We start from the raw sequence: 23,294 nt of genomic DNA, 5'->3' as shown, positions 1-23,294 counted from the left end.
GCCACCCCCAAACTGCTTCAGGAGGTGGGACAGCTCCGTGGGCAGCAGCTCACAGAATCCCAGAATGACCAGGTTGGGAGAGACCTCCAAGGCCATCGAGTCCAGCCCAGCCCCAACCAAACCCTGGCCCCCAGTGCCACATCCAGGCTCTGTTAAACACACCCAGGCATGGGGACTCCACCCCCTCCCCGGGCAGCCATTCCAGAACTTTCTCACCCTGGCTGGAAAAACCTTTTCCCTGCTCTCCAGCCTGTATTTCCCTTGGTGCAGCTCGAGGCTGTGTGCTCTGGGTGTGTCAGTGCTGCTGCAGACAGAGCCCAGCCCCAGGTGAGCACAGGCCCCTTTCAGGAGCTGTGCAGAGCGATGGGGGCAGCCCTGAGTCTCCTTTTCTGCAGGCCGAGCACCCCCAGCTCCCTCAGGGCTCCTCACAGGGTTTGTGTTCCCTCTCCAGCCTCGCTGGCCCCTCTGGATGTGCTCAGTGTCCCAAGGTCCTTCCCAAACTGAGGGGCCAGAGCTGGGTCCTGCTCCCAGGGTGCCCCCGAGTCACCTCTGAGGGGCAGGATGTGCCCAAGACAAACAGTGAAACACACACTGGCATCTGTGGGTGGCATCAGCCGGGCTGGGGGATGGCGATGGCACAGGGACAGCAGCCGCAGAAATGCCACAGGATGAAGGCACAGGGGCAGCAGCTATCCCATGGGATGGCACAAGGGCAGCATCCATCCCACAGGACACTGGCATCCTCTTTACCCTGGCGCTCATTAGCGCTCATTAACACTCATTAGGGCCTGCTGCCTCCACGCGGGCATCCAGGGCATCAGCCCAGCCAGGCAGGGCTCAGGACACCTCTGGGGCGTTGGCACTGGCGTGTCCCTGCCCTGCCCGTGGTGCTGGCACTGGCTCTGTCCCCAGCCCTCCCGGCAGGGAGTTTGGGCAGGGATAACGTCTCCATTTCGCTGTGGGAGCAGCGCCCAGGGCTCCTGGCAGGGCTGGCAGCAGGTGAGGCCTGGCAGGGCTCAGAGGTGGTGCCATGGCTCCGGTTCCTGCCCGCGGAGCTGTCCTGGGGCAGCACCCAGGCTTTCCTTTCCTCTGCAGCCACCTCAGAAATGAACCCGCTGCTCCACCCACTCCTGCTTTCAGAGCAGGGGAGCAAAACTCAGAGAAGAACATGGGGGCAAACATGTGTGAGTGCAGCTCGGGCTCCAGTCAGCCCAAAATGCAATTTGGGATTATTTTTCTTCTGCAGGCCCTTTTCTGGTAAAACAGAGGCACCAGCCCAACTTCAATGCCATTTCCTGGTCAGTTCCAAACATTCTGTGTTCCATCTTTGAGGGGGTCACTCAGAGCAGGACCAGGCTCACCTGGTGCATTGGGCACTTCCCACCCACCCTGGGGGCTGAGGAACCCCCAGTGGTTCTGGCTTGGAATCTGAACTTGGAACCTGAACCAATGCCCTCACCTTGGAAGGGACAGAGCCCCATCCACAAGCAATAAAAAACTGAATTTCCAGCCCCTTTGAGCTCTGGGATGTCTCTCTGAGCCCCTCAGGATCAGCCTCAGCCCAAGGGTTGATGGTTCATTGTCCTGTCATGGAGCAAACCCCAGCATTTCTGGTGTGCTGCCACATTTGGCTGTGGCTCCTGTTCGTCCCAGCATGGGGAAGGGTCACCCCACAGGCTGCAACCACAGCCAGGAGGTGTTCCCTGCCAGCCTGTTCCGTGTCCCAGTGCCACAGGGACACTCAGAGTGGGATTGGGGGGGAACTGATGCTGTTTGGGTTTTGATTCTGCACAGGCACCTCAGCAGGGCTACTGCCCTGACCCTTCATGGGACCTGCAGATCCATGGAATGGTTTGGGTTGGGAGGGACCTTAAATCCCATCCCATCCCACCCTGCCATGGCAGGGACACCTCCCACTGTCCCCAGTGCCCAGCCTGGCCTTGGGCACTGCCAGGGATGCAGGGGCAGCCCCAGCTGCTCTGGGCACCCTGTGCCAGGGCCTGCCCACCCTGCCAGGGAACAATTCCTCATTGCCCAGATCCCACCCAGCCCTGCCCTCTGGCACTGGCAGCCATTCCCTGGGTGCTGTCCCTCTATCCTTGTCCCCAGTCCCTCTGCAGCTCTGCTGGAGCTCTTCAGGCCCTGCCAGGGGCTCTGAGCTCTCCCTGCAGCTTCTCCTCTCCAGGTGAGCACCCCCAGCTCTCCCAGCCTGGCTCCAAGCCCCTCTGGGCTGGAGGCTCTGCAGGTGCAGCTTTGCAGCTTTTGGGACAGAACTTTCTGTAATTTAATCTCTTTCCCTGCATCTCCTGTGCCCTGGGCCCGTTCCACAGCAGAGCCTCAGACTGCTCCTGTGCAGTTGTTCTTTGGATACCTCCAGGGACAGGGACCCCACCAGCTCCCTGGGCAGTGGGACTCAAAGTTTAATCACACATTTCACGCCTGGGCCTTGATTCAGGATAATTAAATTTAACATAATCACTGTGTTGGCGTTTCAGTTCGAGGTTTTTGTCCCTCGGCGGGCTCCGTCTTTGGCGCCCTGAGTCCCGTCCTGTCCCTCCGGCTCCTCCCCGGCGAAGGGGGGGAAGCGCTGGGCCGCCATCTTTGAAGCGGGCAGGATGCGCGTTGTTCCCCGACGCAGCGGCGATTCCCGGGGGGAAAGCGGGGACAATATCGGGATGAGGGCCGGGATCGGTGTCTGTCCGCGGCCACGGGCAGCGCCGAGAGCCGGGCGGTGCGGGAAGGGGCCAGGCAGGGAGCCGTGCCCGCAGGCAAGATGGCGGCGGCCGCCTCAGCGGGGCGGGGCGCGCGCGGCGGGCGCGGGAAGCGGCGGGCGCGGAGGCACCGAGAGGGGCTGAGGGGGACACCGAGAGGGACTGAGGGGAACCCGCCGCCACCATGCACGTCGTGAAGCGGGGTGAGCGCTCCCCCGCCCCGGGGGTGCCGGGGGGCCCATGAGGGGGAGCCCCGCTGCCCTGGGGGTACCGAGTGCCGGGGATGGGGGGCTCTGTCCTGCCCAGGGCACCCAGGGTATGGGCACAAGACCCCTCGGCTTTAGAGGTCTCTCGGAGCACCTGAAGGGGAATTCCTGCCCCATTCTGGGATTCCCTCTGCTTTGGGGGGGCCCTTGCGTGGCACCCAAGGTAAGCAGATGGGGATCCCCCATTTTGGAATGGTCCCTCATGGCATGTGAGGGATGGGTCCCCCTCAGCTTTGGGGGTACCCTATGGCACATGGTGTGACCCCTTTGGCTTTGTGGGTCCCCCTCATAGCACCACAGAGAGCAGAGAGGGTGCCCCCCCTGCCCTCCATGGGAGGATGGATCCCCTCAGCTCTGATGGGAGCCTATGGGAGGAGATGGGCTCCCCTCGGCTTTGGGGGAGCCCAGAGTGAGGGAGCTCCCCCCTGACCCCCAGAGTGAGGGGTGAGACCTCTCCTTTGGTTTGGGTGCCATGGCAGGAGCTTTGGGTTGGTCCCCACCCCCTTGGTCCCAGGGGTCCCCAGGCTGAGGTGGGGGGTGACCCTCAGCTGGGTCCCCACCCTGGGAATTGGGTTGGTGCAGTTTTAGGTGGGGATTCTTGGGGTGGAGGGGGAGCCTCCCCTTTCATTGTACCCACCCAAGCACCCCACCCTGCTCCCTGGTGATTCCCACACCGAACTCCCCCACAGGAGGGGCTGGGCAGGGGTGTTCTGTGCTGAGCTGGTTCTTACTGGGGTGCTCTGTTCTGAACTGGTTCTTACTGGGGCATCACTGGGGTGCTCTGTTCTGAACTGGTTCTTACTGGGGCATCACTGGGGTGCTCTGTGCTGGCTGGTTCTTGCTGGGTGCTCTGTTCTGGCTGGTTCTTACTGGGCATCACTGGGGTCTCTGTGCTGGCTGGTTCTTACTGGTGCAGCACTGGTGAGCCTGGGTGGGGCTGTTCTGTTCTGAACTGGTTCTTACTGGGGCTGCACTGGGGTGCTCTGCGCTGGCTGGCTCTTACTGGGGTGCTCTGTTCTGAACTGGTTCTTACTGGGGCTGCACTGGGGTGCTCTGTGCTGGCTGGTTCTTACTGGGGCTGCACTGGGGTGCTCTGTTCTGAACTGGTTCTTACTGGGGCATCACTGGGGTGCTCTGTGCTGGCTGGTTCTTACTGGTGCAGCACTGGTGAGCCTGGGCGGGGCTGTTCTGTTCTGAACTGGTTCTTACTGGGGCTGCACTGGTGTGGTGGGGTGGGGGCTGTTCTGTGCTCTGCTGGTTCTTACTGGGGCTGCCCTGTTCTGAGCTGGCTCTCACTGGGCTGCCCCGTGTCTGTGTGTGTGTGTGTGTGTGTGTGTGTGTGTGTGTGTGTGTGTGTGTCTGTGTGTGTGTCTGTGTCTCTGTGTGTGTGTGTGTGTGTGTGTGTGTGTGTGTCGCAGACGGGCGCCAGGAGCGGGTCATGTTTGACAAGATCACCTCGCGCATCCAGAAGCTCTGCTACGGCCTCAACGCCGACTTCGTGGATCCCGTGAGTGCCATCCCCTGCCTGACCCCTCCTCTGCTGGGCAGGAGTTCCTGGGGCGTCCCGGGTTGGGTCTGGGGGTTCCTGGGGGTTCCCTCCTGCTCAGGACGTTCTGTGATTCCCTGAACTCTTGGCAGGCACATCCACAATGGGTTTGTTGGAATTTTTGTGCTCTGAGGTGTTTTGCTTCCCAGCTGCAGAGACTGTGGAGAGGAAAATCCCCTTTCCTTGCCATAGATCCCTTTCCCACCTTGGAGAAGCCATTGAGCCCCTGGTAGTTAAAAAAAACAACTTTTGTTGTTCCAGATCCCATATTTTGGATTGCAGGCCTTGTCCCCAGTCCTTGTCCAGGAGCATTCCCAGTCCCTGTCCCAGTTTGCTCCATTCCCAGTCCCTGTCCCAGTTTGCCCCATTCCCAGTCTCTGTCCCAGTTTGCTGTCCCCCTGCCCAGCATTCCCAGTCTCTGTCCCAGTTTGCTCCATTCCCAGTCTCTGTCCCAGTTTGCTCCATTCCCAGTCCCTGTCCCAGTCTCTGTCCCCCTGCCCAGCATTCCCAGTCTCTGTCCCAGTCTGTCCCAGTTTGCTCCATTCCCAGTCCCTGTCCCAGTCTGTCCCAGTTTGCTCTCCCCGCCCAGCTCGCGGTGCTGGATCCCTGTGTTCCAGGAGCACAGGGGCTCCCTGAGCTCGGCCTCTCCCTCCTGCAGGCTCAGATCACCATGAAGGTGATCCAGGGGCTCTACAGCGGGGTCACCACGGTGGAGCTGGACACTCTGGCCGCAGAGACCGCGGCCACGCTGACCACCAAGCACCCCGACTACGCCATCCTGGCCGCCCGCATCGCCGTCTCCAACCTGCACAAGGAGACCAAGAAAGTCTTCAGTGGTGGGTGAATGCCTCCAGCTGCTGGGGGGAGACACAGAGGGACGGGTTTGGGGCACAGAAATAGGGAAATCTCTCCAGTGGGAGCTCCTGAGCGCCCAGGCTGGCTGAAAATGCCATGGGGGTGAAACCCACGAGTTTCCCAAGGCAAACAGAGTTGCCTGGTTTGTGAAAAGCAGTTGTAGAAATGGCATGGTGAAAAATGTGATGGATTGAGATTAGGTTCTAGCCACCTTCCTCCCCATTTGTTGCTTTTCACAGTGGGGTTTTGACACAATTTGTACAAGGGGATTGTTCAGGTTGGCAGTGCTGAGCAGCAGAAGAGCAGCTGTGTGTGACGCTGGTCACAGGGGCCGTAGGATGAAGGAAGAGACGAGCATCTGACTCCATATTTCAGAAGGCTTGATTTATGATTTTATTATGTATATTACACTAAAACTATACTAAAAGAATAGAAGAAAAGTTTCTCATCAGTAGGCTAGCTAAGAATAGAAAGGAAAGAAAGGCAGCTGTCTCAGACTCTCTCCAAGCCAGCTGGGCTGTGACTGGCCATTAATTATAAACATCCAAGATGGGTCAATCAAAGATCTGTCTGTTGCAATCATTGTTTACATTTTGTTCCTGAGGCCTCTCAGCTTCTCAGGAGGAAAAAACCCTAAGGAAGGGATTTTCAAGAAAAGATGTCTGCTGTGTGTTTGAGGGGCTGGAGGGATTATTTCCCTGGCTTTCCTGCCTTGCCCATCCCCGAATCCCAGTGCCAGGTGCTGCAGGGACAGGCCTGGACATGTCCTGCTCACATCCCTTTCCCTGCAGATGTGATGGAGGATCTCTACACCTACATCAACCCCCACAACGGGAAGCACTCCCCTATGATCTCCAAAGAGACTCTGGACATAGTTCTGGCCAACAAAGATGTAAGTACTGGGGTTCTTTTCACTTCTGGACCACTGCACTGGATTTTGAAAACTTGCTTTTCTTATTTTTTAAGCAAGCCATGCTGTTTTAGAGTAAAAAGCCAACACAGAAACCAGTGCATGGCATGAGTGGAGGGTGTAAGAGGGGATATAGGAGTTTTCTTCCTATATGGATGTTTCTGTAGTAAAATGTGTTTTCTTGGATGTTCCCGCTGCCATGATCAGCACAAGTAATTAATTTGAGAAGAAGTACCTAGTGCTGCAGCAAAGTGAGGCAGCACAGGAGGGAGAGAAAAGATTTGGGTTCAGTTTCCAAGTCATTCCAGGTCTGTGTTCTGACTGGGAAGTTCCTTTTGTCCTTTGGTTCTGTGTTTTGTTTCTTGTTGTCCAGTCAGATTTCAGTAAATTCGGCCCAAAACTGAGTGAAAAAAGGTTGTTGAAGCTGTGCTTTTGTTGTTTTGGGGGAAGTGCTGTTCCTGCTTCATTCCTGTGCTCTGGTGCCCCTCACACACCCGAGCTTTGGGGCCAGGGATGCCAACAGGTACAAATAACATTGTTACACCTTGTAAAAATCAATTTTGTTATTTCCTGCCAGCGCCTGAACTCCGCCATCATCTACGACAGGGACTTCTCCTACAACTACTTTGGCTTTAAGGTAAAGAGCACGTTGCTCCTGGCCCTGCTGGGAAGGGTGGGATCATTGTGGAATCATCTGGACCGGGCCAAGGGGGGCACAGGAGGGGGTGGGACACCAGTGGGGCTGTGAAGATGTCCAGTGGGATGAGTCATGGAGTTTCCTTGCTGCTGGAATATTCTAACTGTTGGGCTGGCTTTCACAGCAGATCCCAGTCAGTGTTGTTGGATGCCATTCCTAAAGGAAGTACTCTAATCCTCAATTCGTCAGAGAAGGGATTTTTGCTGTTCCCATTGTTCAGTGGAGCAGTTCTCTCAGGGTGTCATCCCACACATTTATCCTGCCTGTGCTGCTGGAACATCTCCCCACAGCACCCCAGCTCAGCTGTGCTGCTTTGCTTTGGCTCTGCCTCAGGTTTAGGGCTCTGAGCAGGGAGCTCCTGTGGGTCCAGGACAGTGTGGGACCTCCTGCCCTGCTCCACACTCTGTACTCCAAAGCAGTGTTGGAATCTTCCCATGGAATTGTGCATTTTCAGTCATTAATCACCTCATTAAGCTGATAAAGAGAGGAGCAGCAGAGTGCAGGGCTGGTGAAGCCTGGGATGAGGGCTATGTGGATGATTGAGTTTAGAGTTGACAGTGTTTTTTAAAAAATTCAAATGTGCCTGTTTGCTAAAATCCATCCTCTCTTTTAAAGACTCTGGAACGCTCCTACTTGCTGAAAATCAACTCCAAAGGTAAGGGCTGTTCCTAGTGCTGAGCACTTCTTAAAAAATCTGAGTAAATTTAAATTAAATTAAAGCTAAGTTTAGGTACTGTGCTGCAGGGATGCAGGCCCTTGGCTTGGATATCCTGGGACATCAGAAGGGTCAGAGATGAATTATAATATCATAAAGCTGAAACATAATTGGATTCTGGGTTGCATATTTGATTGAATTTAACTGTCAATACAGGTGGGGGGTTTTCCCTCCTCCATGAGAGCAGCTGAGCATTGGAGCAGATTGTTCCTTGAGTTTTCCAAAGCCTGATGGGATGCAGTCCTGAATAAAGAGGCCTGGTGCTCTCTGAGCAGGAGTTGGGCTGGAGAACTCAAGTTCCTTCCAAGGCCAGTGACTCTGTGATTCCATGAAAACTGGCTCAGGTGTCCCACTGCAGCGTTGGGAGCTTGCTGCTGTGACCCTGTGACTGTCACATGGAGTCTTCTTCCTCCCTGGCCTTCTGGTTTGCTTGGTGGCTGAGGGGCTGGGCATGCCCCAGCCATGTGCCTTGGCATCCCAAAATCCCTGTGCCCTGGGCTGATCCCACAGGGTGGGCAGCAGGAAAGGGATTGGGATTAAATCCCTGTGCCCTGGGCTGATCCCACAGGGTGGGCAGCAGGAAAGGGATTGGGATTAAATCCCTGTGCCTGGGCTGATCCCACAGGGTGGGCAGCAGGAAAGGGATTGGGATTAAATCCCTGTGCCCTGGGCTGATCCCACAGGGTGGGCAGCAGGAAAGGGGGATTGTGCCCCCAAAGGTGATTCCCCACCTGCAGAGCTGTCCCAGCGCAGGGAGGAGCTGGAGCTGCTGCAGAGCCCAGAGGAGGCTCCAGGATGGGCAGAGGGCTGGAGCAGCTCTGCTGGCAGGAAAGGCTGGCACAGCTGGCATTGCTCACCTGCACAGGAGAAGCTTTGGGCTGAGCTCAGGGCGGCCTTGCAGGGCCTGGAGGAGCCCCAGGAAAGCTGGAGAGAGACAATTGCCAGGGGATGCAGGGACAGCACCCAGGGAATGGCTGCCAGTGCCAGAGGGCAGGGCTGGGTGGGATCTGGGCAATGAGGAATTGTTCCCTGGCAGGGTGGGCAGGGCTGGGCTGGAATTCCCAGAGCAGCTGGGGCTGCCCCTGCATCCCTGGCAGCGCCAAGGCCAAGCTGGAGCAGCCTGGCACAGCGGGAGGTGTCCCTGCCATGGCAGGGGTGGCCCTGGGTGGCTGTGAGGTCTCTCCCAAGGCAGCTCTGGGATTCCTGGCTGTGTCCCCGCAGTTGCTGAGCGTCCCCAGCACATGCTGATGAGGGTGGCCGTGGGCATCCACAAGGGCGACATCGAGGCGGCCATCGAGACCTACAACCTGCTGTCGGAGCGCTGGTTCACCCACGCCTCGCCCACGCTCTTCAACGCGGGCACCAACCGCCCCCAGCTCTCCAGGTGCTCTGCTCTGCTCTGCTCTGCCTGCCCCCTGGCCACAGGCAGCGCCTGGGGATCACCTCTGCTCAAGTGTGACACACGCACAGCCTCTGAAATGAGCAGCTGAGTTCCTGCGTGTGTTTTGTGATGTTTTAAGGGGCTGCCGTCAAGTTTTACCTGTCCTTGGGGAAAAATGCCCAGGTTTCTGTCAGCTCCAGAGATATTGGAAACCTTTGCATGGCTGTGTTGTATTGGAAATTTCCTGATGTGCATAGTCTGCTGCAGGTTACCAAATTAATCCTGGTAATTGTTTCCTGAAAGCAGCAAGCATAACTGATAGGTTTTTGATATCATATATATCAGGAAAAGGATTGTATTTTTATAAAGGTTTGTGTCAATGTATTGGGAAAAGGTTCTTCCCCAGAGGGTGCTGGGCACTGCCCAGGCTCCCCAGGGAATGGGCACGGCCCCAAGGCTGCCAGGGATGCCCAGGGTGGGATTGTGCAGGACCATAAATTGGAGTCTGATCCTTGTGGGTCCCTTCCAGCTCAGGGTATTCCACGATACCTCTGCTACCAAACATTTTAAATCATGGAGTCAGCAGTACAAGTACTGCTCACAGTGTTTTCTGTTTTGTCCTTTATTCCACCCTTGTGGGATTGCTTTGTGGAGCACGCTGAAAGTCCCATGTTTGCCCTGGTTTTTGCAGCCTGTTGAAACACTTCTGACTTTTCCTTCCCATCTTTGTGTGCTGAAACCATTTGTGTCCTTCAGCTGCTTCCTGCTGTGCATGAAGGACGACAGCATCGAAGGCATCTACGACACCCTGAAGCAGTGTGCCCTCATCTCCAAGTCTGCTGGGGGCATTGGCCTTGCCGTGAGCTGCATCCGTGCCACGGGCAGCTACATTGCTGGGGTGAGTGCCTGTCCCTCTCTGAGTCACCCCAGGGACAGGGGCAGCACAGGGACACTGCTGCTGCTCCCAGAGATGCCAGACCACTGCTGCCTCTCTCTTACTTCACTGGGCCTCGCTCTGTTGTCCCTTGGCCTAAGGCAGGAAGGTTGGTTTTCCCTGGTGTTTTGGCTTCCTCATAGAAGCCCTTCCAGAAAGAGGATCTTATTCCAGTGTTTGGTCAGACAATTCCATGTTTGTCTGTTAGCAGCCTAGGAATATGCCCAGACACTTGTGCACCAGCCCTTTGCCTTTCTGTGTCTCTGAGTGCCCCAGACCTTCCATGGATGTGTGTTTGGGGTTTCTTGTCACAGTGTGTGTAAACCCTGCAAGCCTTTAGGTGACATAATGTAGGGCAAAGAAGTTAGGAGGGACATTTTATTAACTCTGGGACACATGGCTGATATATGCATATTTGTTATAAAAGGTGTGGGGAAGGGACTAGAAATAATTGGTGTGCTCAGTGTAAGAGCTCTGCAGCCTGAGGAAGGACCCACAGGGGGTGCAGGGCAGCCCTGCAGGGAGTTTGGCTGATGGTTTTGCTGTGCCTCTGCAGACAAACGGGAACTCCAACGGGCTCGTTCCCATGCTGAGGGTGTACAACAACACCGCCCGCTACGTGGATCAAGGTGGAAACAAGGTACCTTCAATGAGATCCAGCAGGGAGCTCTGGGTAATGGGAGAGCTTCCACACTGCAGGGGCCGTCAGGGAGCTGATGGGGTGCCTGTGGGTGACACATAATCACAAAAGGGCATTTTCCCCCTTGTGTTGTGTTAGTGTTGGTGTCTGGTGTTGCCCCCCAGTTCCCAGCTGGTTTGGGGGGTTGTGGGCACTCAGGAGCAGGGCAGGAGGTTTCTTTCCAAGGACAGTTTGTTCTGATCCAGATTATGTTCCAGAGACCTGGGGCTTTTGCCATCTACCTGGAGCCGTGGCACTTGGACATCTTTGAGTTCCTGGACTTGAAGAAGAACACAGGGAAAGAAGAGCAGCGAGCCAGGGACCTGTTCTTTGCTCTCTGGATCCCTGATCTCTTCATGAAGCGAGTGGAAACCAACCAGGTGAGAGCTTGGCTGGCACAGAAAAGGTCTGGTAGTGGAGGAGCAGGTGAGCAGCCCTGAAGGAGCTCAGCAAGGGCTGCAGAGCTGCTTTGCTCCTTGTTCCTTCCAGGACCTTCCTGGAGGAGCTGCTGCACCTTGTTTGAGACCTTGGCTGTGCTGGTGGAGAATGGAACTGGGCATCTGCCACTCAGTGTTTTGCTTCAGGCCTTAGTCTCACAGCCCATGACTTGTTCTTGGATTTTTGGGCTCTTTTGACTCTGGGGTTTCCTTAAGGCATCAGCATTTTCTTAGTAAATTGTTCTTATGCCTGCTTGTATTTCACAGAATCCCAGACTGGTTTGGTTTGGGAGGGACCTTAAAACTCATGCAGTGCCACCCTCTGCTGTGGGCAGGGACATCTTCCACTGTGCCAGATTGCTCCAAACCCCATCCAGCCTGGCCTTGGACCCAAACTCATGCAGTGCCACCCTCTGCTGTGGGCAGGGACATCTTCCATTCCACTGTCCCAGATTGCTCCAAACCCCATCCAGCCAGGCCTTGGACACTTCCAGGTGTGGGGTAGCCACAGCTTTAATTAACAGGGTGCCTAAAGATTTCCTCTGAATATTTTTCCCCCGTACAGGACTGGTCCTTAATGTGCCCAAATGAGTGTCCTGGCCTGGATGATGTCTGGGGAGAGGAATTTGAGAAGCTCTATGAGAGGTAAGAGGAGGGAGCAGGCCTGTAAGTGGTGCCATCCTCTCCCAGAGCTGCCTGTGTCCTGTGGGATGTGGGGCCGTGGCACAGGTTTGTGGGAGGGGCTCAGAGGTGCCCACTGGGCTCGTTGTCAGATGGATAAAAGTGTGAGGATGGGGCTGTGTCCTTCACTCTGTGACCTGTCAGGGTGGAGCTGTGTGTGGGTGACCATTTCAGCCTGTTAGGGGACAGTGTCCCTGGGAGAGGGACAGCCTGGAGCGATCCCCACTCAGGGCACTCTGTGGCTTTGTGTGGCTGCTGTGATGGAAGACTGGCTCCCATAAACAAGGGCAGTGCTGCTGCCCTGCTGTGAGGGCTCCCAGGGAGGAGGTCCCGAGGAGCTCAGAGCCTCTCCCTGGTGTTTGGGGCTGGGGGCTGACAGGGCTCCCTCCCGTGTGCTGCAGCTACGAGCGGCAGGGCCGCGTGCGCAGGGTGGTGAAGGCCCAGCAGCTCTGGTACGCCATCATCGAGTCCCAGACCGAGACTGGCACCCCCTACATGCTCTACAAGGACTCCTGCAACAGGAAGAGCAACCAGCAGAACCTGGGCACCATCAAGTGCAGCAACCTGTGCACTGAGATCGTGGAGTACACCAGCAAGGACGAGGTGGGTGCGGAGCGGGAGCTCGGGGTGCTGGGAGGGCTCCTGGGGCAGCTCTGCCTGGGATATGTCTGATGTTGCTTGGGAAGGGAGCAGGCAGCTGAGAAACTCCTGACCTGATGGGTACTCACAGCCCTGATGTTGGGAATTTAGCTGCTAGAAAATAGAAAAGTACAAAACCATGGCTAATTCCAAGTCCTGCACCTGCACAGATAGCAGTGTCCTTGGGCCTAGCTGTGGTAGGATAACAAACAGTGAAAGAGACATGAGAAAAGAGAGATGGAACCCCTAAGGAATGAGGAAGAGTTGATAGTATAGTTTAACCAATAGATTGCTTAGCTTACAGAATATTCATAAGCTTATTACTCGCTGTATAAGTGTCTGATGCTCTCTTCAATAAACTGGAATTTGCTTATCACTCATATTGAGTGTCTGAGTCTCCCCTCACCGACAAATGGCTCGACCCCCGCAAAGGCCTCATTTTTTCTGCAACACCCTTCCCCTGACTGTGGGTTCCCTTCCCACTCCCATGGAGGATTTGGGATGACACGAGACACCCTTCAAAGGGAAAGTGACAAGGAACAAATGAGGCTTGAAAATTCCTTCCAACCCAGGTCCCTCTGGGATTCTGTGTAAGGATGGTTTCCAGGCAGTAGGACTGACCAGGGCAGGATTTTTTTGGTCATACCAATTTCTACTGAACCTTCCTGAATTGTGGTTACCTTTTGCACAAGTTCTGACGTGCCAGAGGACCAAGGGGTGCACTTTCCCAGCCTGGCAGGTTCCCTGGCAGGTTGTTGCCATGGGTTTGGGGCAGAGCTGTGTGTTCTGGGCCCGTTCCCCGTGATCCCCTGTCTGTGCCCACAGGTGGCCGTGTGTAACCTGGCCTCCATCGCCCTGAACATGTACGTGACCCCTGAGCACACCTACGACTTCAAGAAGCTGGCTGAGGTCACCAAGGTCATCGTCAGAAACCTCAACAAAATCATTGACATCAACTACTACCCTGTGCCAGAGGTGAGTAGGGCTGAATCCTGCCCAGGGCAATCCCAGAGCAGTCTGGGACACCAGGAGTCACAGAGGAACTGTTGGGAGCTCTGTGAATCGCCTGTTCCCAGGTGGGACCTGTCAGTGCCTGCCTGAGCTTCAGCCCAGAGCAGCTCTGTGGTGGAGCAGTTGTAGGAAACTTCCCACTCTGCTTCTGCCACTGGAATTTTTTCATGTGTGGGGATTTCCTTGAAGCACAGACCAGCACTAGGAACAGAGAGGGAAGGATCCTGGAAAGATCCTGAGAAAGTATACCTCATTTTGGCTGATTTTAGAGCTCCCTGACAGGAGGGGACAGCCAGGTGGGGGTCAGGCTCTGCTCACAGAAAGCAGGGAAAAGGACACGAGGAAATGGCCTCAACCTGTGCCAGGGGAGTTAGGAAAGATTTCTTAATGGAAAGGGCTGTCCAGCCCTGGCACAGAACGCCCAGGGCAGTGGTGAACTCCTCATCTCTGGAGGGGATTTAATATCCATGTGGATGTGGCACTTGGGGACATGGTCAATGGTGGCCTTGGCTCTGCTGGGGAACAGTTGGACTTGGTAGGCTCAGAGGGATTTTCCAACCTCAGTGATTCTGTCATTCTGCCCTATTAAATGTCTTCATTTATCAGAAAGTGCTGAGTGTTCTCTTTGAAATCCTGCCTCCCTTTCCTGGGTTAAGCAATCCCAGTCTGTGCTAAGGTGTGACAAACTCAGTCTGGCCTCAGCAAGCAGTGGCAGGATGGAAGGAATGCTGATGCAGAGCTCATGGCATGCTGCAGCAGGAGGCTTTGCTCCCTGGGGCCCTTGCCAGCTGTGCTGGAGGTGGTGACGTGTGTGTGCTGGAGGTGACTGTCTGTGCTGTGACATGCCCTGTGCTGGAGGTGACATTGTGTGTGCTGGAGGTGACATTGTGTGTGCTGGAGGTGACATTGTGTGTGCTGGAGGTGACATGCCCTGTGCTGTGGGTGACATTGTGTGTGCTGGAGGTGACTGTGTGTGCTGGAGGTGACATTGTGTGTGCTGGAGGTGACATTGTGTGTGCTGTAGGTGACATGCCTGTGCTGGAGGTGGTGTGTCGTGCTGGAGGTGGTGTGTCCGTGCTGGAGGTGGTGTGTCCGTGCTGGAGGTGACATTGTGTGTGCTGGAGGTGACATTGTGTGTGCTGGAGGTGGTGTGTCCATGCTGTAGGTGTGTGTCCGTGCTGGAGGTGACTGTCTGTGCTGTGACATGCCCTGTGCTGGAGGTGACACTGTGTGTGCTGGAGGTGACATGCCCTGTGCTGGAGGTGGTGGTGTGTCTATGCTGGAAGTGACATGCCCTATCCTGGAGGGGATGTGTCCGTGCTGTGATGCCCTGTGCTGGAGGTGACTGTGTGTGCTGGAGGTGACATGCCCTGTGCTGTGGGTGACATTGTGTGTGCTGGAGGTGACATTGTGTGTGCTGGAGGTGACATTGTGTGTGCTGGAGGTGGTGTGTCCGTGCTGGAGGTGGTGTGTCCGTGCTGGAGGTGACATTGTGTGTGCTGGAGGTGACATGCCCTGTGCTGGAGGTGACATTGTGTGTGCTGGAGGTGGTGTGTGTGCTGGAGGTGACATTGTGTGTGCTGGAGGTGGTGTGTCCGTGCTGGAGGTGACATTGTGTGTGCTGGAGGTGACATTGTGTGTGCTGGAGGTGGTGTGTCCGTGCTGGAGGTGACATTGTGTGTGCTGGAGGTGACATTGTGTGTGCTGCAGGTGACATGCCCTGTGCTGTAGGTGACATTGTGTGTGCTGCAGGTGACATGCCCTGTGCTGTGGGTGACATTGTGTGTGCTGCAGGTGACATGCCCTGTGCTGTGGGTGACATTGTGTGTGCTGCAGGTGACATGCCCTGTGCTGTGGGTGACATTGTGTGTGCTGTAGGTGACTGTGTGTGCTGGAGGTGACATTATGTGTGCTGTGGGTGACATTGTGTGTGCTGCAGGTGACATGCCCTGTGCTGTGGGTGACATGTGTTTGTCCCGCAGGCGGAGCGCTCCAACCGGCGGCACCGGCCCATTGGCATCGGCGTGCAGGGCCTGGCTGACGCCTTCATCCTGATGCGGTTCCCCTTCGAGAGCGCCGAGGCTCAGCGCCTGAACCAGCACATCTTCGAGACCATCTACTACGGGGCCCTGGAGGCCAGCTGTGAGCTGGCCAGGGAGCAGGGCCCCTACGACACCTACCAGGGCTCGCCGGTCAGCAAGGGGGTGAGTGCCAGGCGTGGGGAGCTGGGAGCTGATCCTGTGCCTGGGCTGCTGCAGAGACCTGCAGGGACCTGGGTCCTGGGCAGCAGCATCTGAGTCAGCAGTGCCCTGCAGCAGGAGGGACATCCCTGTCCTGGGGACACCATCAGTGCCCAGAGAGAAGGGATTGTCCCACTCTGCTCTGGGCTGGGGCAGCCTCACCCCAGTGCTGGGACAGCTCTGGCTGTGCCAATGAGAGATCAGAAGCTGCTGGAAAGGGCCCAGAGCAGGGGCACGGGGCTGGGGCAGGGTCAGGAGGGCCCCGAGGTGCCCTGGGCAGCCCAGGCTGGAGCAGCCTGAGCTCAGAGCTCCCCGGGGCTGCAGCTCCTCCCGAGGGGCAGCGCAGGGACAGCTCCGAGCTCTGCTCTGGGACAGGGACAGCGCCAGGGAGCGCCTGGGGCCGGGCCAGGCCAGCTCAGGCTGCACAGCAGGGAAAGGTTCTTGCCCACAGGGTGCTGGCACTGCCCAGGCTGCCCAGGGAATGGGCACGGCCCCGAGGCTGCCACAGCTCCAGGAGCCTTTGGCCAGCGCTGCCAGGGATGCCCAGGCTGGGCTTGGTGGGCTCTGGGCAGGGCAGGGCTGGCACTGGGGGGTCCCTGGGGCTCCCTGCAGCTCAGGACATTCTGGGATTCTCTGATTTGAAAAGACAAATCAGACTCAGCCTGTGCTGGCTGTGCCCTGGAGCAGTCACAAGATGGAATGTTTGTTAGGTCATACCAGAGCTTCACTGAGATCTAATGGGAGAGAAGAATTAAGAGGAATGACAGGTCCATTTCCAATGGGCTTTATAAAATATGGAGAAAAGAGTGCCCTCTCTAACTTGGACCAAACCGTGTTTCTCAGATCCTTCAGTATGACATGTGGAATGTCACCCCCTCTGACCTGTGGGACTGGAAGGCTCTGAAGGAGAAGATTGCCAAGTGAGTGACCCTGCACGGTTTGTAGCAGATGTCAGATAAAACCCAGACTGGGTTGGGTGGGAAGGACCTCAGAGCCCACCCGGTGCCACCCCCTCCCATGGCAGGGACACCTCCACTGTCCCAGGGTGCTCCCAGCCCCATCCAGCCTGGCTTTGGATATGGATTTGATGTGTTCTGTCTGCTGAGAGCTGAAGGCAGGGCCCAAGTGTGCAAACAGCCCCATGTGTTCCCCCCACCCAGTAGATCTTTCCTTTGAGCTGTTTTTTGGGTGGCTTTCTTTCCTTTTTGTCCTTCCAAGGCTAAGGAGCCCACCCTCACTGCTCTGCTTTAGCTGAGCTCTAATTCCATTTTGGGTGCATCCAGCAGGAAGATTTGTGTTCCCATTGAACAAACATAGTGAGGAGTGAGCCATGAGCTGGCCCTGGGGCTCTTCCCTGCTGCCAGGGAAAAGCTGAGCCTTGAACATCCTGAGGACAGGGATCCCTGAAGTGTGAAGTGCCTCTCGTGGACCGATTCTGGCTGTTTGGCCTTCATTTTTAAACGTGGTAAATCTGTCCCCTGTCCTGTGTGTGGAGAGGTTTCAGCCTCTTCATGGGCCGCTGGTTCAGCTCTGCCCCAGGGCTGGGGATGGTGCAGTGCCTGGCAGATTGTCTTCCCTGCACCCCACCCATGACTGCATCATTTGGGAAAGCCTCTGGTGAGGGATGAGAGCAGCAAAGCCCCCAATTCCACTTGCACTTGACCCCCAGTGCCAGTTCAGCAGTGCTTCCCTGTTCCCTGTGGGCGATGTGAGGCTTTGCAGGTTATCCCAGATTGATTTCCCTGCTGTCCCTGGCCCTTCCCTGTCCCTTGTCCCTTGGCTGCAGCTCGCTGACGTGTCCTGTTGTCCCCAGGTACGGTGTCAGGAACAGCCTCCTCATTTCCCCCATGCCCACGGCCTCCACTGCCCAGATCCTGGGCAACAACGAGTCCATCGAGCCCTACACCAGCAACATCTACACGCGCAGGGTGCTCTCGGGGGAGTTCCAGGTGAGCTCTGGGCCCCAGCTCTGCTCCTGCCTGGCGTTTTGTGGCTCAGGAAGACAAGGGGAGCCTCACACCTGGGGCTCGCTGCAGCCTGGTGGTTGTGCCCAAGCACTGAGGGGATCTGGAGCACTGGGTGCTGCAGGAGTCCAGCTCTGTGTGTCCCACAGTCACCAGGGAGTAGGAGAAATGATGAACAAGTGCTGCTTTTGCCTGGGAAAAGCCTTTGTGGGGCCTCAGGGTGGGCTGCAGGAATAACTGCTGAGGGGGTGGGGATGTCATGGGAGGGATATGGGAAGAGAAGCTGAGACCATGGTCCTGAGAACGAGCTGTGAAGCACTCGAGGCTCTGAAGGGGCCATGGAAGAGCTCCACAGGCTCCGAGGGGTCTGTCAGGCAGGAAATAGAGAGAAACAGGTTGGGTTCTGGAGTTAGCAAAGCCCCCATGGAGACAAAGGGAGGCTGTCCCTGTTTGGGAGGTGTGTCCATCCCCTCTGGGGTGTCTCAGTGCTCTCCATTCCTCCTGGCTGCAGGATCACCCCTGACAGGAGTGGGAGGTGGAACAGGAGGATCATTGCCCTGCCTCCCTGTGTGGGGCTGGGGGACAGGAAGCCCAGTCCCAGCAGGAAAAGGGGGCTGTGTTTTCTTCCCAGTACTCAGCCTGCCCCTGTTCTGTTCTCTCCCCTCCTGACACCAGTCTTGGGTGTTCACACTCTTCTTTAGGAGCTCAGGTTGTGGCCAGTGCCCCTGTAACTGAGAGGGTGAGCTCTCTCTTTTTCCCATCTTCTGGAGTTCCTCATGCAGGACAGCTCCATACAGCCCCCCTCTAATTTGCCATGTCCAGCAGAATCCCAGCATGGTTTGGAGGCACCTCAGAGATTGTGTAGCTCCAGCCCTGCCGTGGCAGGGACCCCTTCCACCACCCCAGGGTGCCCCCAGCCTGTCCAGCCTGGCCTGGAACACTCCCAGGGGTGAGGGTCTGTCAGGAATGTGCAGGATCTTGTTCAGCCATTTAAAAACCTTCGGCTCTGCCCCTGCCAGGTTGTGAATCCCCACCTGCTGAAGGATCTCACGGAGAGGGGCCTGTGGAACGAGGAGATGAAGAACCAGATCATCGCCAACAACGGCTCCATCCAGGTATGGGGCAGCATTGCTGCAGGCACCTCCTGCTCCCTCTGGATTCCCACTCAGCAGGAAGAGACAAAGGGCTGGTTTCATAGCAGGGAGTATCATGGAATGTCCTGAGCTGCAGGGAGCCCCAGGGACCCCCCAGTGCCAGCCCTGCCCTGCCCAGAGCCCACCAAGCCCAGCCTGGGCATCCCTGGCAGCGCTGCCCAAAGGCTCCTGGAGCTGTGGCAGCCTCAGGGCCGTGCCCATTCCCTGGGCAGTGCCAGCACCCTCTGGGCAAGAACCTTTCCTGATCTCCACATGTAACTGCTGAGGGGGGGCTGAGGGGGTTTGCCAGTGTCCTTGGTGCTCCCAGACCCAGGATGTCCAGAGGAGGCCACCAAGTTATCAGAGGGATGGAGCACCTCTGCTGCAAGGAAAGGCTGAGGGAATTGGGATTGTTCAGCTGGAGAAGGCTCCAGGGTGACCTAATTGTGGCCTTCCAGGGCCTGAAGGAGCCAACAGGGAACATGGAGAAAGACAGTTTACAAGGGATGGAGAGACTGGGCACAGGGAATGGCTGCCAGTGCCAGAGGATGAGGGACTGTGTTTTTTGGGAATTTGGCAATGAGGAATTGTTCCCTGGCAGGGTGGGCAGGCCCTGGCACAGGGTGCCCAGAGCAGCTGGGGCTGCCCCTGCATCCCTGGCAGTGCCCAAGGCCAGGCTGGGCACTGGGGACAGTGGGAGGTGTCCCTGCCAGGGATGAGCTGAACTTTAAGGTCCCTCCAGACCCAAACAAGTCTGGGATTCTGTGTTTGGACTCAGGGACAGAGCTCAGCTGTGCAGGCCTCAGTTCCAGTCAGGATTGCTGGAGCCCCAGCAGTCACTGAAGAATTCCATGTTATAAATGAGGATCTCTGGGCAGTCAGTGCTTCCCACCCTGCCAAACTCCTCCTGTTCCTCCAGAACATCCCTGAGATCCCCGATGACCTGAAGCAGCTCTACAAGACCGTGTGGGAGATCTCCCAAAAAACCATCCTGAAGATGGCTGCAGACAGAGGGGCCTTCATCGACCAGAGCCAGTCCCTGAACATCCACATTGCTGAGCCCAACTACGGGAAGCTCACCAGCATGCACTTCTATGGCTGGAAACAGGTACAGCTGGCTCCTTCCCCAAAACAGGGATTCTTGGGGCTCCTTCCCCAAAACGGGGATTACTGGGGCTCCTTCCCCACAAACAGGGCATCAACTGGGATTATTTGGGCTCCTTCCCCAAAATGGAGCATCAACTGGGGCTGGGGGCTTGTTCCCAAAACCAGGGGGCATTACCTGGGATTAAGGCTTGTTCTCAACAAATAGGGGCAGTGTTTGGGATTGGAGGGCCTGTTCCCAAAAAACAAAAGCTGTCCCTGGGACTGGGGGAGGTTGTTCCCAAACAAATGGGGCCTGGTGAGTTTGGCACACAGGGACTGGTAAGTTCTGGCACAGCAAGTTGGTCTCAGTGATTTTGGGAAGGGCAAATGGCTGTTTACTTCCAAGAATCCTGTTTTGCCCTGGAGTGTCCCCAGAGCTGGGGGTCCCTCTGGAGTGTCCCCAGAGCTGTGGGTCCCTCTCTGGAGTGTCCCCAGAGCTGGGGGTCCCTCTCTGGAGTGTCCCCAGAGCTGGGGGTCCTCTCTGGAGTGTCCCCAGAGCTGGGGTCCTCTCTGGAGTGTCCCAGAGCGGTGGGGGGTCCGGTGTCCCTCTCTGGAGTGTCCCCAGAGCTGGGGGTCCCTCTCTGGAGTGTCCCCAGAGCTGGGGGTGCCTCTCTGGAGTGTCCCCAGAGCTGGGGGTCCCTCTCTGGAGTGTCCCCAGAGCTGGGGGTGCTGCTCTGGAGTGTCCCCAGAGCTGGGGGTCCCTCTCTGGAGTGTTGGGTCCCCTCTCTGGAGTGTCCCCAGAGCTGGGGGTCCTCTCTGAGTGCCAGAGCTGGTCCCCAGGTCCAAGCTGGGGGTGCCCTCTCTGGAGTGTCCCCAGAGCTGGGGTCCCTCTAGTCCCAGAGCCCTCTGTCCCCAGGCTGAGGGGTCTCCTGAGGCCGAGCTGCTGCCCCAGGTCCAGTGTCCCCGAGACAGAGCTGGGGGGGGAGGCCCAGGTGGGGCCAGTCGAGGGGGTCATGGAGCTGTCCAGGCTGGGGTGCTCTCTGGAGGTCCAGAGCTGTGGGTCCCAGCTCTGGAGTGTCCAGAGCTGGGGTGCCTGCACTGTCCCGCCCTGAGCTCTCCTGTCCAGGGCGAGACTGGCATTACTACTGAGGAGAAGCACTGCAACCATCAGTTCCTGACAGAGAGCTGCGCGAGCGGAGGCGCAGAGGAGGGAGAAGAGAGGAACAGCCCATGGTGTGTCCTGGAGACAGGGTGCCTCAGTGTGGCCCAGGGCCACCAGGCTCGGCACAGCCCCTGCCCGGCTGACTGCTGGACAGAGCATCTGGAGGAACGTGAGGATGCTGGGGCTGGGCTGGGCTGGTAGGGGTGGTGTGGCTTCCCCACGCACAGGGATGGGGTGAGCATAGCTTTAGTAGCTGGGCTTCCCAGGGCTTTCAGTGCTCTGTGTGGCCTTCCATGGAGCCCTGCAGGTGGGACTGGGGACAGGGAGGTGCTGGTGCCACTCACAGGTCTGTCCTGGGCGCTCCACACTGTGCCTTGCAGTCACCAAAGACTGCTCCAGGTGTGCCAGAGGGGCAGCACACCTGGCTGGTCCCTTTTCCTTGGCTGGGAGCCCCCAGGGTGGGTGTGCTCAGTGTCTGCCAGGGCACAGGGACAGCTGCTGGCACACCTGCAGCGTCCCCAGCCTGCCAGAGCCTCTGTCCCACTGCTGCTCCCTCTCCTTGTGCCTCCTCTGCCTTTCCAGCCCTTGGAAGGAGCAGGTGGGTGGAAGGGGTGCTGCTTCCTGGGCTCTTCTCCCTCAGCTGGCCAGGACAGCCTGGCACTGCCTGTGTCCTCAGGTGGGGGCAGGAAAGGCAGAGCTGCTGCCCTGCATTTAATTCTGCATTAAATTCACTAATTTGATCTGATTGCTTGGCAGTTTCCTGGCCAGGGGAGCCAGTGCTGTGCTTGGCCACAGGTCAGGTGCCATTCTGTCAGGGCCACATGCCATTGCTGAAGGTCACCTGCCATCTCTTTTCAGGGAGCTCCATTCCTCAGGTAGCTGTTAGATTTTTTAAACCTCTTCCCAATTTACTGCTCCTGCACTCCCTCCCTGCTCGAACTCCGTGGGGCTTCAGGCAGTTCTGCAGTATTTATTGAACTCATGGACCTCACCCACCCCGAGTCCCAGCTCAATAAAACACGGAATGTCCAAGGAGTGGCTGCTGCTGTTGGGAACGCTCCTGGTGGGGATGGACACCGAGCATCTGTGCTGTGCTCACAGGTTCCTGCTGCTGCTCCTGGGCTGCTTTCCACAGGGGCATGGAGACATTGTCCCTCTGTCCTTGTGTCCCTCTGTCTGTCTGCACGGCTCCTGGCAGGAGGGGACAGCTGGGAGCTGGGCTCTGCTCCCAGGGAAGGGGACAGGAGCAGAGGGAACGGCCCCGGGCTGGGCCTGCTTCTGTCCCGAGCTCACAAACCCCGGTCCCAGTTCTGTCCCCAGCACCCAAACCCTGGTGCTGGTCCCGGTTCTGTCCCAGCCCTGGAGCCCCCGGTCGTCCCGTGTTACCCCAGCCACTTCCAGCCTCTGCCTTCCGGTTCTGTTCCGTGGTTCCCGCGTTCTGTTCCCCAGTGCTGGTTCTGTTCCGCCCCTCGGTTCCCAGTCCTCTGTTCCCGGTTCCGGTTCTGTTCCCCGCTCCCGGTTCTGTTCCCCAGTCCCGGTTCTGTTCCCGTTCCCGGTTCTGTTCCCGGTCCCGGTGGTTCCGCGGCTCCTGCAGTTCCGCGCGGCGCCGCCGGGGGGCGCTGGTGGCGCGGCCGCCGCGGGGCCGTTGGGAGCGCGCCCCGCCCCCCCGGGTGTCCCGGTCCCGACCGTCCCCAAATGGCCCCGAATGGCCCCAAACCTGCCCGAACCTTCCCTGACCTGCCCGGACCTGAGCCAGCCCGTCCCGAGCTCCCGGCCCCGAGCAGGGCTCGCCGTGGCTCAGTCCCGGTTCCTCCCGCGGGCTCTGCAGTTGGGGTCCTGCCCCAAAGCTCCCGGGGAGCTCCGGCAGCGCTGCCCTCCTCCAGCCCGGCTTCCCTGGCCTTCCCTGGCCGGGCGGGACAGCCGGGCAGCACGGAGGTGGCTCGGGTTTTCCTCGTGTTGGAATCTCCCTTCAGTCCCCGCTGATGCTCCGGTGGCCCCCGGGGCGCGGCTCTGTCACCGCAAACGGAGGGGACGGGCCCGGGGCAGCTGCTGGGCTGCCAGGGCAGATCCTGGTGGGAGCTGCTGGGAGTGGGGAATGGGACAGGAGACGGGAATGGGATGGGAAACGGGACAGGAATGGGGGAGTGGGATGGGAATGGGGGAATGGGATGGGAGACAGGACAGAAAAATGGGATGGGATGGGGAATGGGATGGGAGACATAAGGATAATGGGAGAATGAAGGATGG

The 23,294-nt window shown here is 57.6% G+C and overlaps 1 protein-coding gene across 1 annotated transcript; it reads left to right on the top strand.

Annotated features, from left to right (window-relative positions):
- The first annotated feature begins 2,813 nt into the window (after nt 1-2,813).
- RRM1 (ribonucleotide reductase catalytic subunit M1) lies at nt 2,814-22,082 on the top strand. Its single transcript, XM_064704609.1, has 19 exons — nt 2,814-2,914; nt 4,396-4,484; nt 5,182-5,359; nt 6,170-6,270; nt 6,866-6,925; nt 7,601-7,640; nt 8,922-9,084; nt 9,838-9,979; nt 10,572-10,655; nt 10,913-11,074; nt 11,697-11,776; nt 12,214-12,415; nt 13,277-13,426; nt 15,445-15,666; nt 16,546-16,622; nt 17,516-17,651; nt 18,686-18,781; nt 19,719-19,907; nt 21,012-22,082. Exons 1-19 carry the CDS (start codon nt 2,896-2,898, stop codon nt 21,246-21,248), a joined length of 2,427 nt encoding a protein of 808 aa, XP_064560679.1. The 5' UTR covers nt 2,814-2,895; the 3' UTR covers nt 21,249-22,082.
- Nucleotides 22,083-23,294: the final 1,212 nt, after the last annotated feature.

Source organism: Zonotrichia leucophrys, chromosome 1, assembly GCF_028769735.1.
Source record: "Zonotrichia leucophrys gambelii isolate GWCS_2022_RI chromosome 1, RI_Zleu_2.0, whole genome shotgun sequence".
Lineage (NCBI taxonomy): Eukaryota > Metazoa > Chordata > Aves > Passeriformes > Passerellidae > Zonotrichia > Zonotrichia leucophrys.
Note: the sequence above shows the minus strand (reverse complement) of the source record. Positions and strands in the feature narration are given on the sequence as shown.